Source organism: Emydura macquarii, unplaced genomic scaffold, assembly GCF_026122565.2.
Source record: "Emydura macquarii macquarii isolate MOO-44397 ecotype Brisbane River unplaced genomic scaffold, CSIRO-AGI_Emac_v2 contig_3451, whole genome shotgun sequence".
NCBI classification, from domain to species: domain Eukaryota; kingdom Metazoa; phylum Chordata; order Testudines; family Chelidae; genus Emydura; species Emydura macquarii.
Window position 1 is genome coordinate 2,717,805 of NW_027133588.1, and position 16,159 is coordinate 2,733,963.

Consider the following 16,159-nt stretch of genomic DNA (forward strand, 5'->3'; position numbering starts at 1 on the left):
TATGAAAGACCATGGGCTCTTTAGAAATGGAAACTTTTATGAAAATAACTATAGCCATCCGTGTACCCATAGCACATGTGTGTGCAGAAATATCAAGAGCCATCACAAAGCCAAAGTAATGTTTGACGTTCACATAGGCAGTAGATTTTTACAGTGTATCTTGCATAGAATGTATTTAAAAATTATGAGAGAGAGAGATGAAACAGCTTCTTTGCCAGTAACAATTGCTAATACCTTTTACTCTGAATGACCAGAGTTAGCAAAATGGTCTTGTAGATAAGTGCTTGTTTTCACATCCTCAAAACTTCCCAAAAGGTGTTATAGATTGGAGCATGGAAAACTTCAGCTGAAAAAGCACATTTTTTGCAGAGTTTTTGAACAAATTATTCCAGCTGTTGTTGAGTTTGTAGAGAGTTTAAAACATCCTTTGCATTTTAAAAAAATTCGAATAACCCTTTGTTTTCCCCCAGTCCAGTTTACAGCAAAAATGGCTGAATCTTGAAACTTGGCAAAATCATTTCTGTGCTAAATTTTCCATATGTTCAACTGAGGGGAGGAAATGAAAAATGAAACCAGTTGTAATGATTAATTTTCTGAAAAGAGGGCTCAGCTTTAAAAATATGGTAAAGTTGACGAAAGAGGCAGGATGAACTGCATGTTTTCTCTGCCCAGCCCTATAAGCAAAGGTCTGCAACTCTCAGGTCATGTATTCACTGCAAAAGAGTGTGTATGAGTGGGTACCGTGTAACAGAATGGTTGCTAACTCACAATAGCTCCCTCAATATAAAACCCCAGCGGAGACAAGGCACGGTTAATTTTTATCTCGCTGTTGTTTAGTCAAAGTCAACCCCAGGAGCGGGATACAATGTTGACTTCAACTAGCTATGAAAAGCTAAAAGCTACCTGTGCCTCAGCTCCCTCAATTTAAATCCTAGTGGAGATAAGGCACAGGCAGTTTTTTACCTCATGATTGCTAGTTAAGAACAACGCTACAGCCCTCACCTGGTGTTGACTTTGATAAGCTACACTGAGATAAGAACTAGCAGTTCCTTGTCTCCGCTAGGACTTTACATTGAAGGAGCTATCACAAGGTAGCTACCACGATGTGAAAACCACCTTGTTTTGTCATGAAGCCACAGTCACAGCTGTTGGGACACGTTGAATGTGGAAAATTAATCTTTCATTGAAAGAAACACAGCAAATCTCTTCCAAAACCTGTCTTACTATTGGACATAGCAGAAGCTCCTGGATGGGAAATTAACTGCTGATCCTGTGATTTTTAGTGCCCAGCTGTGGCAGATTGCCACATTGTGCAACATCCAGTAGGTTCTACATTTTTTTTTCATTGTGAAGATACAGCCACCAGATGTGTTTCTACCCTGTTAACCAAACCCTGTAAAAAACTGTTTGTAGCCAAACAATAGCAAAGACCCAGGTCTGTTAACTTTAAGGAGGTGTAAACATGAAAGCCTCATAAGAATTATTCAAATGGTAACATTCCAAACTATGGGCAATGGGGTTTTACTGGGGAAAAACACAACCACAACTTTGCTAGTGCAAGATCATCAGCTGGTGTAAATCAGCATCGCTCCATAGAATTCAACAGAGATGTGATGATTTACTCCAACTGAGGATCTAGCCCGTAGAAGGTAAATGCAAAAAAGGTATTATGTAAAATTTAAGTTGCACAGTTTAAAAAGAATTCTCAAAATGCAGAAGCTGAAGTTCCTACAAGAGTGCTAACTGGTTACATTCCCCATCTTGAATGTTACATTGTGCGTTTACCAACCAAAACAGAAATGAAGGGGAGAAAATCTCTCTTAGGTGGACCTACAGCCACATTAGCATTACAATAGGAACTTACATTTTTGTATTTTCTGGTTCTATTTTAACTGTTCAAACCTCCTCCTGTGGGAAAACCTCAGGACAGGAGATGATGAGAGGGAGAAAAGCTCACCAAGGCAAACCAATGGAGAGTGGGGCCTGGCACCTACCCCAGGAAGGAGCCCAGGGGTTGGCCTGCAGAACTGTGCATTCTCCATTATTCAGTGGAGATCAGGGTTGTCTGTGCAGAAGGCCTGTGCTTCAACAATAGCTCTGGGGCCTGCTGTGCGCCCGTTCTACAGCAACCAGCCATTGCAACTCCACAGAGCTAAAGAGTTGGACTCCCTTTCAGTAATGTAGTGGAAGGTAAATACAGGGAAGTGCAGTTTACCTACTTCTCATTTGGGAACTGTAGAGTTTAGTTTAGGTTAGCCACTTCGGGTTTTACCATTACTTATACTACTGCTTCCCTTTCCTTATCTCCCCAACTCAGCTCTCCCCTTGGTCCTTCCCCTCCACTTCACCCAAAGGGAATGCTGCATGAAAGTTAGTACAGCATCAGGTTTGAATTAAATTGTAAGTGGATTCTCTTCAGGTTTCATGAGGGGATGATGGGAGTAGTGCACTCATCTTCACTTCCTTCCCAGGTGTAGAGATCCCTGATCCTTTGCAGGTGCTTTCCACGGCTGGGGAGAGGTGAGGAGGGGAAGGCGGTGCGGGGGGGGGGGGGGAGAGAGAGAGAAGTGTCATGTTCCACATAGAGAGCCATACAACATTAGTTGTTTTTCTTAAAGCCCCAGCTCCTGCAGCCATGGGATTACTTACAAATCTCAGTTTTCATTAAAAAAAACAAATGATGTTTCTAACCCTCGAGTTCGCAGAAAAGAGATTGAAAACATGACAACTAAAGGCTCAGAAACCCACAGGCACATTAACAACCCCCCCAATGTATTATTAAAATTCTCATGATTTTAAGTCAATCACCATTTAAAAAAAAAAAAAGACCTTGACTCATGATTTTTGAACCAGGGCTGGAAATACCGAGCCCTTCCTGCAACATGAATGCCCTTTTGGATGTCTAAATTAGACACACATGGCTGGCAGGTGAGTTCATGGTCGTCTTCTGTGGGGCTGTCCTTTTGACTGAGGTTGCAAACACTCTGAAAGCAAGTATTTGAGAATTCATAACAGCAGCAGAAGCAACAGTTCACCTGCTCAGAGTAGCCACTGCCTAACTCCAACAACTCACTACCAGCAAGTGCTCTTGGAGCTGCAAGACAAACTAATCCTTGTTCCTTTCCAAAGGGTTTGCATACATAGTTTAGAAATAAAGCATCAGAATGTCACCTGTCATTTAGTCCGAACCGACCGTAACACTTCACAATGTCTCTTTCTTTCAAAGGTCAAATGGTTTTCATAGCAAACGGTATATTGGGGGGGAGGGGGAGAAGTTTAATCTGCTGCTATACTCAGTTTGAAGAGTGAACCATTATTAATTCATACAAACTCTCTTTAGATGTATAAATGAAGCTATAATACAGTAAATATAGAGGAACTGCATACTTACCCAAAATGCATCTTTGAACTGCAGCTGTGTCATTACTATTGATTTATGGAGGGGGGGGTAAAATCCTTTAACAGGTTTGCTCTGAGAACAGAGTAGCAGCGGCACTCAGCTTTCCAGCTATTACTAAAGCAGAAAGTAAAACACTTCCACAGTCTTTTCTCTTTTAAAGTGAAAAACGGCACTGAGCAGTTTGAGGAAGCTCCCTGTGGTGATCTGCTACTGTGAAAAGAAAAAAAAACCAAAAAACACTAACCAGAAAAAAAAGCCTGCCTAGCCCCAAACCTGTTTCTCTTCTGGTAAACAGTTAATATTGAAATGAGGAAGCAGAGATATGTCAAATGATGTCAATCTGCTCCTCGCCATGTGAGCTACTGCCCAAAAAAAAAAAAAAAAGAGTTGATCACAGGATCTGATCAACTACAAAGGGAGAGAATGCAAAAAAAGATAAGAAAACCAGCATAATAGAAAGAGACAAAGCAGGGAGGAAATCCGATTCAAACTGTAACATGCTGCAGAGGCATTGCAGAAAAAAAATCATGCATCACATTTCTTCATAATCTTTTTGGCAGAAATCCACACACACACAGGAAGTGTAGCTGCAAAGTTACATTTTGCAGCCTCTTAGCAGGACTAGGAAACCATGTCTTCATTTTAAATAATATATATATTTCTCTGATTTTCAAACTGCCTTCATACAAATGTCTTTATGACTAAAAAAAGCATGCACACTGCCATTTGAATGCTAATCCAGAGCTTTCTCCTGACATCATTGTGTGAGGAATTTTAAAATGTAATGATTCAGTAAAATGAGTGCTACCAATGAAACCCATGCGCTCTCTCTGTCAAGTTATTTGCAAATAAAATATTAAGGATAGATACTTTCTTGTTTACTAAAAAGCTGGATAAGTGAGGTCTAGAAGTAAACTCCAAATGCTTTAAAAAGCAAGGAGTGAGGGAGAAGTTAATATTAACAGCTTAGCAGCACAGAGGTCTGAAGTTAACCATTTTGAAGAGCAGACATCTAATTTAACAGTGGACAGAACACTACACCCATTGGAGCACTGAAATGCAGTCTTTAAAAAAAGTAGCTAAATAGGCTGACAGATATTTTTATAGGGCTGGAAATAATTGATACTAACATGATAATTTTCATTTTTTTGAAACTATCACTTGTCTGTGCTTTCCTCTTTACAATCAATGCAATTTGTGTCAGTCCCTCTCAAAATGTTTGAGGGGGGTTTATTTTAAAATTCTGACTGGAGCCTTTTGAATGTGGGGGTAGGGAATAGCCCATACAAAGCTCTGGAAGTCTGGCTTCCCAACAGCATACTGCTCACTTCCGAACCTGGCCCACTATATGTTCATTTCAACTGCCTGAGATGCACTCAGTTCATTTTTAAACCTGATCTATTAAAACAGCACTAAGAACAAATCTTCTTCAGAGGATCTCAAAGCACTTTGCAAGCATTGCTCCCGATCCTGCAGTCAGATCTGCACAAGCAGACTTTGTGGCCGCACAGAGCCTTCTTGACTTCACTGGGTCTTCTTGTGGGCATAAGCCTCTGTCTGATTGCAGGACTGGGGCTGCGATTATTGTTACTAGTCGTTTGTGTAATGATGCAAATGTAACTTCAAATTGACATGGTCAGTCCCCCCAGAAGTTTACAGTCTGAGAGACTAGTCACAAGACAACTGGTCAGATCAAGAAGGATGAGCAGAGGGTGGTATTGATGAGGAGAACAAGGTGGGAAGGATTTATGGAAGTAGTAGGATTGCAGAAGAGGAAGGGGAGGTCACTTGGTGGGCTAGACATGTGAGACTGTTTAAACCAGCACGCGCAGCGTGAAAGAGGCACAAAGAACCGTGAGTGGCAAGGAGGAGACTAAAGGTGCAATCATTCAAGGTGCTGAGTACATTAACCCTGATCAAGCACAGCCATTAAGCAAATGCTTCACTTTAAGCATGTGAGTTGTCCCACCGCCTGCTCACACGCTTAAATCCTTTGCTGGATTGGGGCCAGAGTACTCAGCATCTTGCACAGTCAAGCCCTAAGGGAATAATGAGAGAGAAAACTGGGAGAAGCCTAGGGAGTGAGGGCAGTAGAAGGAAATGAGAACAGAGATGTACAAGGACAAGCTTAGGAAGGTCCTCAAATTAATTAAACTTCCCTTCTCCTATGAGAAAGGGAAGTATCTCCATTTTAGAGACATAGCTTCCCTGTGTTTGTTTCTCTATGGTTTAGTCACAAAAGATAGTGGCAGAGCAGGAGACTTGGAGCCAGGATTCCTGGCTCCAACTACATATTCTTCTAGTTTATAATGATCCACAGCTGCAAATATATTGTTTCTCCTTTTTGATCAGAGCAGCTAGTCAAATTTTGGGGCTCTGTGGGTGGTCCAGGGGGCGTAGGAATTGATGGTAGCCAGGTATTTCCTTGATGCAATCTTGTTTTTTTACAAGGAATGTACAAAGTCCTGTGTCTCTGAACACAGAAGGAACCAAGAACAAAAGGGTTGCCAAGACGCAGAACTTAGAAAAGTATCGCTGCCAATCAAAATTAGCAGAAAGTAAGCATGATCATTTTGGCCGGAAGTAGTGACACACAGCTGTCATGTGACCAGAAGTGATGCCCATGCCTTGTGACCGGAAGAAGTGGTGCCCGCCTAGCATCTTATCACGCGTGATCAGAGGTGATGCACAAAACACACGCCCTCTGTGCTGTCACGTGACACTGCCACTCCATGTGCATCATGCATGCTGCAGCTGCTCTCAGCCAGCAAAACGAAATATGGCTGATTTCAAACTTCTGGTTCCAGTTGGGGCTGCTGTCAGGCAAGAAGCAGGGAACCCCCCAAAAACACACAAACCAGTGAGGTGCAAGGCAGGGGGAAGAATTGGGGGACTCTGAAAAAACAGGTGTCTTTGGTGGTAACCCTGACCCAGGCCCTTTGAGTCAACAACGCCCCAGACCCAAAAGTGCTCTCTCTAGCTCTCCATCCCTGTCTGTGACCTCAGGAAGTGTGTGTTCCCTCATATGCACCTACCCAAAACAAGACTCAGCCCAAAAGCTCCTGGCCTTTTGTCACACACACTTTGGTCTTAGGTGGGGCTGATGTTTCCAGTTATGTTAATTGGGGTGTGAGTTCACACCTATCAACCCCAACAGTGGTCTTACCTCAACCAAAAAAAAAACAAAAAAAAAAACACCACTCTTGTCAACCCACCACACATCTATAGCCTCAGGGTTAGAAATCCTGGCTTCATGCTCACAGGTTACTACTACCTGTGTTAACAGGAAAGTTAACTAGGGGCTTGACCCTGCATTGTGCTGAGCACTAGGGTGGCCCACACTGAAGCCTAGGGAACTACTCACATGTTTATACTGATAAGTGCGCGTTGATGTGCTTTGCTGGATTGGAAGCAGAGCGCTTAGAACCCTGCAGGATGGAGTCCTAAGGGAACAGTTCGACTGTCTCACCTGTTGAAGAGCAGCTACATACGGATGAACAGGTTTGATATACTCCATCCAGCAGAAAGCAGTATTCCATAGCACAGCTTTAGAGAATGAAATATCTGGAAAAATATTGCTTAGAGTGGCAGGTAACTGATATTGATAAGCAAAGTACTGTAGGAATTGTTAGGCAAGGAAGGGATAGGTGCATTTCACTGCCACATCAACCATTTAAGAAAGCTATTAACTATAGACTCTTCAACTTCTCATTTAAACTGATGTGCTGCGCTATGCACCTTATAATGGATATTTAGATTGAGGCTCACGTGTAATGAGGATAAATAGCATTGCTAGTCTGAGGTTCTTGAAAACTGCAAGAAGTGCATGATGTAAAACAGTTTAAGTAAATTATTATGTACTCCACTTCTAATGAACTTGGCTTGTACAAATAATTGTTTGTAGCTGCTGAAAAGTAAATTGAGAAGAGGTTTCTAATCTCAGAAGGACAGTAGGTGTCATTAATTAACTCAAGAAATATGCTAGTGCAGATACAAGCCCAGGCTGGGTAGCAGATTTCTCAAGCTCTTTAGGTGAAGCAAGCTAAGCTAAGAATCTGGCCATCCAACAGTTTCCATTTAACATCCTTAAATATATGGGACAGCCATTCCTTTATCTTTGGCATTTTCTCTGAAGATGGAAGAACAATAAGCTACTTAAATTTTGGGAGATAAAATATCTTTAAAAAGCAAGCCAGAATCATACCACCACAATGTATCTTTCATGGTAACAATTACACTTCAATAATAAAGGCAATAAGAATGTATACCTTTCTGAAACCCCTTTATCACACACTCTTTGACCGCACGGTAGATCTCAGGACAGGGTGGGCGGGTGTGCGCACTGCAGACAGGATCAAAAGTTATTCTATTTCTGCAAAACATTTAAACTCATTCTGCACCATTATTTTTAATCAGCACCAGCGTGCTTCACAGCTCTGTCCCTTTGGTTTCCGGAGAGCAAGAGGTACAGGGAAAGACAGTTGAAGAAAAATGGAAACAACATGTCCATTGCAATTGGCATCCCCTGTTCTTGAACCCCTTCATTTGCGACATGTTACTTGGCCTTCAGAGGGCTGTGCTTTAAATGTGGACTTCAAACGTTATAAAATAGAGCAAGATGGTTCCAGGGTTGTTTTTAGAGATAAGGTGTTTAAGAGGGCAACATGCAGTTCTGGAGGGAGGACATCAGTTCAGAATTACACCCATCTAGAATTTCACTGGTGGTGGTTGGAGGTGACGATTGTTTGCTGATAAAATCTGAAATTGCCTCAGTCTGACAGGGACTTTGTCATTGGTGTTCTCATCACAGGGAAGAAGGAAAGGACACGTGGTTTGAGTCTGAGCAAGGCCACAACTTTATTAGTCAAATTACATGCAAGGTTTCTGTCAGGAGATAGTGTGTTCTTTGTGTGATCTCACCACAGGGGCAGCCAGTTATCACACTAGGACGTTATCTGGGTGCGTCCACTCACCTGCTAGCATCCCGCCCCCTTTCAGTGGTTGAGGTGAAGAGGGGACCTTGACCCCCCCGCCAGCATTGCCATAAAGCGCATTGGCAGAGGTGGTCCCCCCAGATAATGTCCTGGACTCTTTTTCATATAGCCCCCATCTTATAAGAAGATGCCCTCAAGCTGGCCACTATGTTACCTTTTTTGGATCTGGAGTCTAAATCAGTGAGTTTCTGCACTGAGCACCTGCTGAAATTCGTGACAACTAAATAACTCTCACATAGGTCAAATGGTGGCCTCTGGAAGGTGAAAAAACCCTGCCCAGTCTCAGCCAATCTAGTGGTAAGGGGAAAAATTCCTTCCCAGCCCCCAAGTGGTGGCTAATAGCGTAGCCTTCCGACCCAGATAGGGGAGCAGGTTGTGGGAACCACCAAATTCACCCTTTGCTAGGCTCAACGCCCGTCTGTGGATTCCTTGTGGCATAATTCACTTAGAAACACAAGTAAATTATAGACATTGTTTTTTCAGCTTGTCTATTGCTCTCCCAGGCTTTTTTTAAACTAAGATAGTGTTTTTCATTTCATCAGAAACAAGTCCCATATGTGTGAACATTGAATATCATGAAAGGGGGGGTGCACACACACACGTGCAAAGCTACAGTTCACCACACATGAAGTGCAATAGTGTAGATCCACAATCCTAGTATTTTGTGTCCTTTTGTTTTACATAAAAGCTATGTAGGATGTTTGTCCTGAAGCATTTAATGATGGAAAATCCATTGAAAGAGACATATTAAATAGAAATGGCATTGAATATAATAAGCAACCAGAATGAAAGTAAGGGCTTGTCTACACTTAAACGGTACAGCAGCACATCTGCACCACTGTAGTGCTTCCGTGTAGACACTACCTATGCCAACGGGAGGCATTTTCCCATCAGCGTAGGTAATCCACCTCCCTGAGAGGCGATAGCTAGGTTGACAGAACAATTCTTCCATCGACCTAATGCTGTCTACCTGGGGACTTGGGTCGGCTTAACTAGGCTGCTCAGGGGTGTGGATTTTTCACAGTTATGCCAATCTGATTTTCTAGTGTAGACCAGGCCTCTGGATGCATTAATTGCACCCAGAGAGTCTTTAAGGGTTAGTCTACACTTAAAACTTGCAGCGGCACAGCTGTATTGTGCCGATGTAAGAGTGCTTGTGTAGCCACATTATGTCGACAGGAGAGAGCTCTTCCGCTGACATAATAAAACCACCTAAACGAGTGGTGGTAGCTATGTTAGTGGGGGAGAGTGTGAAAAAACACACCCCTGAGTGACATAAATTTTTCCAGCATTAGAGCTAGTGTAGACAAGGCCTCAGAATGTTTTGTGGATTTAAACACTCTCCTGTGTGTGGAAGTTGAAGCGCTGGGATTCCTTTGTATTGCAAAGCAGCTCTGCACAAGGATGGTGATCTGTCCAGACCATGTGGTTTGATGGGGTTCTTGGATTGGATTTACCCATCTGAAAAACTCAGGGACTGGATTAGGAAAGGACAACACTTGGATTACCCTACTTTAAGCAGTAGCATGTATGAGACCTGGTCTGGAGAAAGGCAAGACAGCTGCTTCTTGGGACAGGGCAGGGATGCCTTACCCAAGATTTCTGTGAGAGTTTCCTCTGTGCTGTTACCATTTATTTTCAAGTAAATAGGACTTCTGTAAATCAATTACACCAAGAAAATAACTGTCTCCATCTCACCAGTTTCTGCTCAGCACCAGAGACAGTGGTATTTATAAAACTAATCATTCAGGAGACATGTTCAATTAGTCAGAAATGTCACTGATATTAACCTCGGGGTAATCACATATAGAATTCCTTCCAAATGAATTGAGTCAATTATGAGGATGAGAGTGTATTAAATTTATTGGACTTCATTATTCATTCAGGCTTTTTTTTCTCCAGTCAGTCCCATTTGCCATGTAAATTGCATTTAAATGTATTTTCATAACTTTGGCAAGGTAAACAGAAAAGATTGTGGGAAGGAAGATTTGTCTTTATATTTTTAAAAAGTACTGTGAAACACACCTAGTGAAACTCTACTATTAGTGACTAGAATGAAAGTCTCAAATCATGTCCGTGTGTGTGCAAGTATGAAAATAGCAGTTTTAGTATTTGGGAATAGTGAAATTGTTGTTCTTTAAATGACTTCATTTTAAGAGGATACCACTATACAGTAAAACCTTTTGTAAGTAAAAATCCATGACTTAGTAGAGGATATTTTTAACTTAGTCTACTTAACGAAGTCTACTTAAAGCAAGTTCTTGGCTATAGAAGGGGGTCCTTAGGTTTTTTTACCTTATATTTTGCTCAAACTATGAAAAGATTATTGAATATATGGGCATTTTTCCTTCTGGAGTAGGTGGAAATTGTTATGCCATAATCCCACTTACTACCTCTGCTGCCTTACCTGGGAGAGGAATTTGGAAACACCGTTGAAGTATGGCATCACTAATTCCCGCCCTCCCCGCCCCATTTGATTAGTGCTTTGCACTTTGTGCTTTTCATCTGATGATTGCGATGTTCTTTTCAGACATACAATGAATTAAAACCCTTGCCACCCTGTGCAGAGGGAAGCATTATATTATGTTAACCTCTCTCCTTGAATCTTAGTTTACTTTGTTAAAGGATTAGTTTGACCACGTCTACACTACAAACCACAGTCCATGCAATTTACGTCTGTATGCAGCCACCACAGTTTGTATGTTGCTTGGGACCACGTATACTTGCCTGTTTGCATCAGAACTGCACATGCTCACTAGGAGAGCTTGTGTTGATGTAAAATGCAGTGCACCACGGGTAGGCATTCCAGCCTGCCGTGCACCACCATCCAGCACCATGTTAGTTTCAAGACTGTTATGACATTGCTGAAACGTGTAATTATGGCCATTTGTAGTAACAGCAATTTATGAGTTATGATGCAGATTCATGGTTAAGATGGGTTGAGTACAGATTTCAGTTCTAAATGCTTGGGATGGTTCAGACCAGAGTATTGGTTCTGTCCATTATAATGCTATGGAGTTCAGAGCTAGTTTTTTAATTTGGTCTCATCTTTAAATATGAGCATGGGGGGAGAAGAGAGGATTGTACACATCCAGTGCTTCAAACATGACACTTTTCACTGTTAGGTTAACGATTTATAGTTCTCTGATAATACAGACAATATACTTTTAGATAGAGGTCGGGTGGGAGACTCTATAGATGGAAATTATAAAAAGAGGCATATAATTAGATGGTAATACTTCAGACTGTGTGGGTATCTAGTTAAAGCACATGACATGTCTCCTTGGATAAATTACCATCCCTCAGAATCACTGTGCTTGTGAAATGGAAAATAATAGGAAACTCTCTCTCTCAGATCTAAAGCACCTGTCACAAAAATATCTAAGGAGCCCATCTTTAACATGCTTATATTAATGTTCAAAATTAAAACAATACAGACTTTAGCAGCCTAATGGGTCCTAAAGTGTATAGACACTGATACCAGCGAAATAGCACAATTTTCATCTCCCAGAGGGAAATCACAGCTAAAACTTCCAAGAGTTTTAACCAGTTAGCTGGAAGCTGCCATTTCTATTTCCATGGAAATGGATGTCAGATTTTTCAATGAGGTGCTCTAAAACTATCCTGAATTCTGTCGATTTACAATTATTTTACACCACCTTATCCTCGGTTTCCATGGAAACAGCAACTGCAGCCAGCAGGCCTCTGGGTGATTTGTTAGACCCCCTTCTAAAGTTCAGCTATGGCTGAAAGCTAAATGTAAAACTAGCAAAGTTTAGGTTTCAATGATCTCCAAAACTCCACAACATTAACCACAGGAAGGTAAATTAATCTTTTTCTAGCATATTTATGGGGGGGAGAGTGTTAAAAAAGAGCCTTATTCAACTACCTTGACACAAATCCATTACTTGTTATAATACAGAACATTTCTTTAATTGGTGTTTTGCTATAATTGAATTAACAGTTAACATGAAAACAAATCTCAGAACCCCCCAAATTAATGAAGGGCAATGCCACACTGCATTTCTTGATGATGATTAATACCTACCTCTTATATACTGCTGTTCACCTGTACATCTCAACATGCTTTACCAAGGATCTCAACCTTCTTTCCATTTTACAAAAGGGGAAACAGAGGCACAGAGAGACGTGACTTTCCCTAGATCATCCAACTGGCCAGTGTCAGAGCCAAGAATAGAAACTAGGCTCCCGCACCCCAGTCCAGTGCTCTGTTCACTAGGACATGTATCTTCCTGCAATGATGCAAATTTTAGGAATCAAAAATACCTGCCCACCCCCAGCACAGAGACCAATGCATTTATCAGGTTTCTTTTTTTCCTGACCTGAGTCAGGTCTCACGGAAGTCAGCATCAGTTTTTCCATTGATGCCATGGCAAGTTGGAACAAGGCCATGATGTTTGATGTGTGCACTCAGTAGATCTATTAGTTTTGCCTAACAATTATGAGATTTATAAATGGATTCTGTATTGTATTAAAATAGTCCCATTTAGTATTTTCCCCAAAATTATTGCTAGTATTTCAGTAGCCAACTGAAATGGGGGCCTTAGTGTGTTAGGTGCTGCGCTAATGTGTGGTAAGAGACAGTCCCTATGTATTTTACACGGTAAACTCTTTGGGGCAAAGGGTGAGAGGGGAAACTGGCCCAGGGTCACTCAGCAAGTCAGTGATAGAACTCAGGTATCCCAAGTGCCAGTCCTGTGTCCTATTCCCTGTACCTCATATCTTCCCCATATGGTCTTTTCATATAAGGCTTTTGTTAAGAGATATTTTAGAAATGAAACTTCCCTGTCCTTCCAGTCCTGCAGATTCTTTAGGCTAGTAGAAACCCAGAAGTGATTTTTTTCTTGTTCATTCTTAATGTGAAAGGCCCAAGTGCTTGTCTTTCACTGATAATCTATAGTAGCAGTTGGGCCACTTATAATGTTCAGGTCACCGATGTCACACTAGTTTGTTTTATGGGGAACAAAGTGGCTGAAATAATTTCAGTACAGACTGCTAGCCTGCATTCTAACTTGCTAAGAGGATATTATTATACTACAACATTGGATAAGGCATCAGCACCCTAACCTAAACTCAAACCTAACCCTTAACAACACCCACCAGCATTGATGAATGTGACTGAACTCCTGGAGTCCTTTGTACTCGTGTTAGAGACGAGCTGTAAGTGGCTTGCGGTGGAGAAAATAGAAAGATTTCTGTTTCTGTAAGTGCATTTCATCTCCTTCATTTGTTGCAGCTTTGGGTGAAGATGCTTTTTAAATCACACTGCTGCCCTTTGCACATTCTACTGACAAACTCCTAATGGTTGTTCATCTCTATAGTCCATTGCGTTCAGTCACAAATGCCTTGTAACTAACTATATAAGTGCTAGCTAAGTAGGCTGCATGTGCAGAGTTCAAGAGGTTTGTTTCCTAGTCAGGACTCTTTGAATACTCTCTTGCACTCTGCAGTGAGACCATATAAATGTTTTACAAACTTAAACTGACGTAAAGCCCACATACCGAGATTATTTTCTCTGCCATGGAAATGCAGTCACCTCTGAGGTAAAAGGTGGCAACTCTTTAGCAGCTCACAGAAAAACTAATCAGCAGATGAGGACAAAAAGTGAAAAAATCTTATCTGATTAAACTACAAGGGGAATATAGGAAAGTAAGTATTACCAAAGTTGGAGTTTGCCAAGAAATTCCTGAATCTTGTGAAAAATACACAGTGTCTTTAACTGATCACAAGTCATTAGGACCTGGTTCAAAATACGCCACTTCCAGCAGTCAGTGTCTTGTACCAAATGGAACACCTCCAGTAATATATTACCACTTAGCACCATGAGAGGCATCAGTTTGCTACTGACTTGGAGTACCTCTGCACTGCAGTTAGGAGGTGTAATTCCCAGCTCCAGCAGATGTACCTGTGCTAGCTCTGACTGAGCTAGTAAGCTAAAAATAACAGTGTGGCCGCAGTGACATAGGCAGTGGGTTGTGATAGCCACCCGAATACAACCTCATCCAGCATCCTAGGTCTGTACTCAGGCAGCTAGCCTCAACTGCCTCCATCAGAGCTAGCGCATGTACATCTATCCAAGCTGGGAATCACCCCCCACCAGGAGCCTAAATGTACCTTTAGGGAAGAGAGATGCTTTACTGAATCACCAGAACTATTTCTTGAAGCATCCATATATTCCTTGAGTTTACCCCTTCACCATCTAGCCTTATGTTATTCCCCTTGTAAGATCACTGCGCATGTGGCATACATGGCTACCATCTGGAAAAAGCCTATAGTTGTTGCAAATCTTTTTCAGAAGTATTTTATTTGCACAAATGGCAACCATGCTGTCGTTAGCAGAAGTAACTTTAAAACATTTAATCAGCACCTGGTATTCAAACAGTTTATGTGCCAGCCATTTGTCCTAACCATCACAGTCTACCTAAGGTTTTATTTCTAGGTCTCTAGTATATCAGGAATAATCCATTTCCTTTCTACTTATCATCCACATATATTAGTGACTCCTCTTTTTGAATCAACATTCCTCATGACCATAAAGTCTTTGACAGAGTGCTGCTCTGTCCCTGTGTCAGCGTGATTTGTTTCTGGGCTTCAAATGCCCTTATCCCTGGCCTGGTTACCCGTAAAACCCTATGTTCTCAGCTGGTGCTGGTAATTCACTGGCATAGCGTCTTTCATTCTAAGTTACACCAGTTTACACCACCTGAAATCTGGCCTGTTTTAAAAACTATTTATTTAGTGAGTTTTTACAGGTTGATATCAGAGACAAAACAATAATAATTACAACAGTGAGCTTTTGTTCAGAGAAACCTACAGTAGTATGATCATTGGATCTCTCTATTTAAAAGCCTGTTACCATATTGCTGAATGAACATCTTTATACTACACATGCCATGTTGTTTCTAGTGATTTTTCCTACATTGAATGAAATCTCCAATTACAAATATTTCACAAGACTCTGGCCCGTCCTTAGTGGGACAAATCCCATTTGCTGAGCTCCTGCAGTTCCCACTGACATCCCTGTGCCTAGGTCCCTGTACCAGGAAATCTGAAAGAACAGGTAGCTTGCAGGTAATTAAATTAGGTAATTAAAAGTATAATCAAGATTTCAAAATGAATGCAAAAATTCTAATTATTACTCTTGCTGCTCATAAAAATATTGTAGGATCTGCTATGCCACGTTGTCTCAGATTTGTTACATTCACTTGAATATAACTGTTTCACGTACTCTCTTAGGGATTTATATAACTCCCGTTTGTGACATCGCCGAGCAATTTTTAATGTACTTATCCTCCCTCACTCCTGTGAGACAGGGCAGTGCTATTAACCTCATTATACAGCTGAGGAACCGGGGCACAGAGAGGCTAAGTGACTTGCCCAAGGTCACATAGGAAATCTGGCAGAGCAGGGAATTGAATCCTGGTCTCTTGAGTCCCAGGCTAGCAGCCTTCCTGGCCAATAAACCAGCCAGTAATCTATTCAATTTGTTGCTACTGTAAGAAGAATTCTCTACAGTGTCTACTGTATAAGTAGTCACACACCCATGTCCCTTATATAAAGGAAACAATAATAATTAAAAAAATATTGTCCATATCATTCTGAATTATCCTGATCCCATTGGAGATTTTCACTGCAGAACTCATGTTGCTCAGAAATGATTAACTGATAAACCTTTTTTTCTGATTTGAGAATAGGTTTAATTGGGAGTCACTATTTTCCTGTATGTTACATTACATCACACTAG

The 16,159-nt window shown here is 41.3% G+C and overlaps 1 protein-coding gene across 3 annotated transcripts in view; it reads right to left on the reverse strand.

Annotated features, from left to right (window-relative positions):
• PSTPIP1 (proline-serine-threonine phosphatase interacting protein 1) overlaps nucleotides 1-16,159 on the reverse strand; it is an 89,905-nt gene that overhangs the window by 72,400 nt on the left and 1,346 nt on the right. For 2 of the 3 annotated variants that reach the window (XM_067534675.1, XM_067534677.1), the window contains exon 1: nucleotides 3,392-3,517. The exons of the other annotated variant lie outside the window; for it this stretch is intronic. In XM_067534675.1, the coding sequence (XP_067390776.1) occupies nucleotides 3,392-3,424 (33 nt within the window). In that variant the 5' untranslated portion in view covers nucleotides 3,425-3,517. Of the gene's footprint in view, nucleotides 1-3,391; nucleotides 3,518-16,159 lie in introns of those variants that run through there. 3 annotated transcript variants of the gene reach the window in all.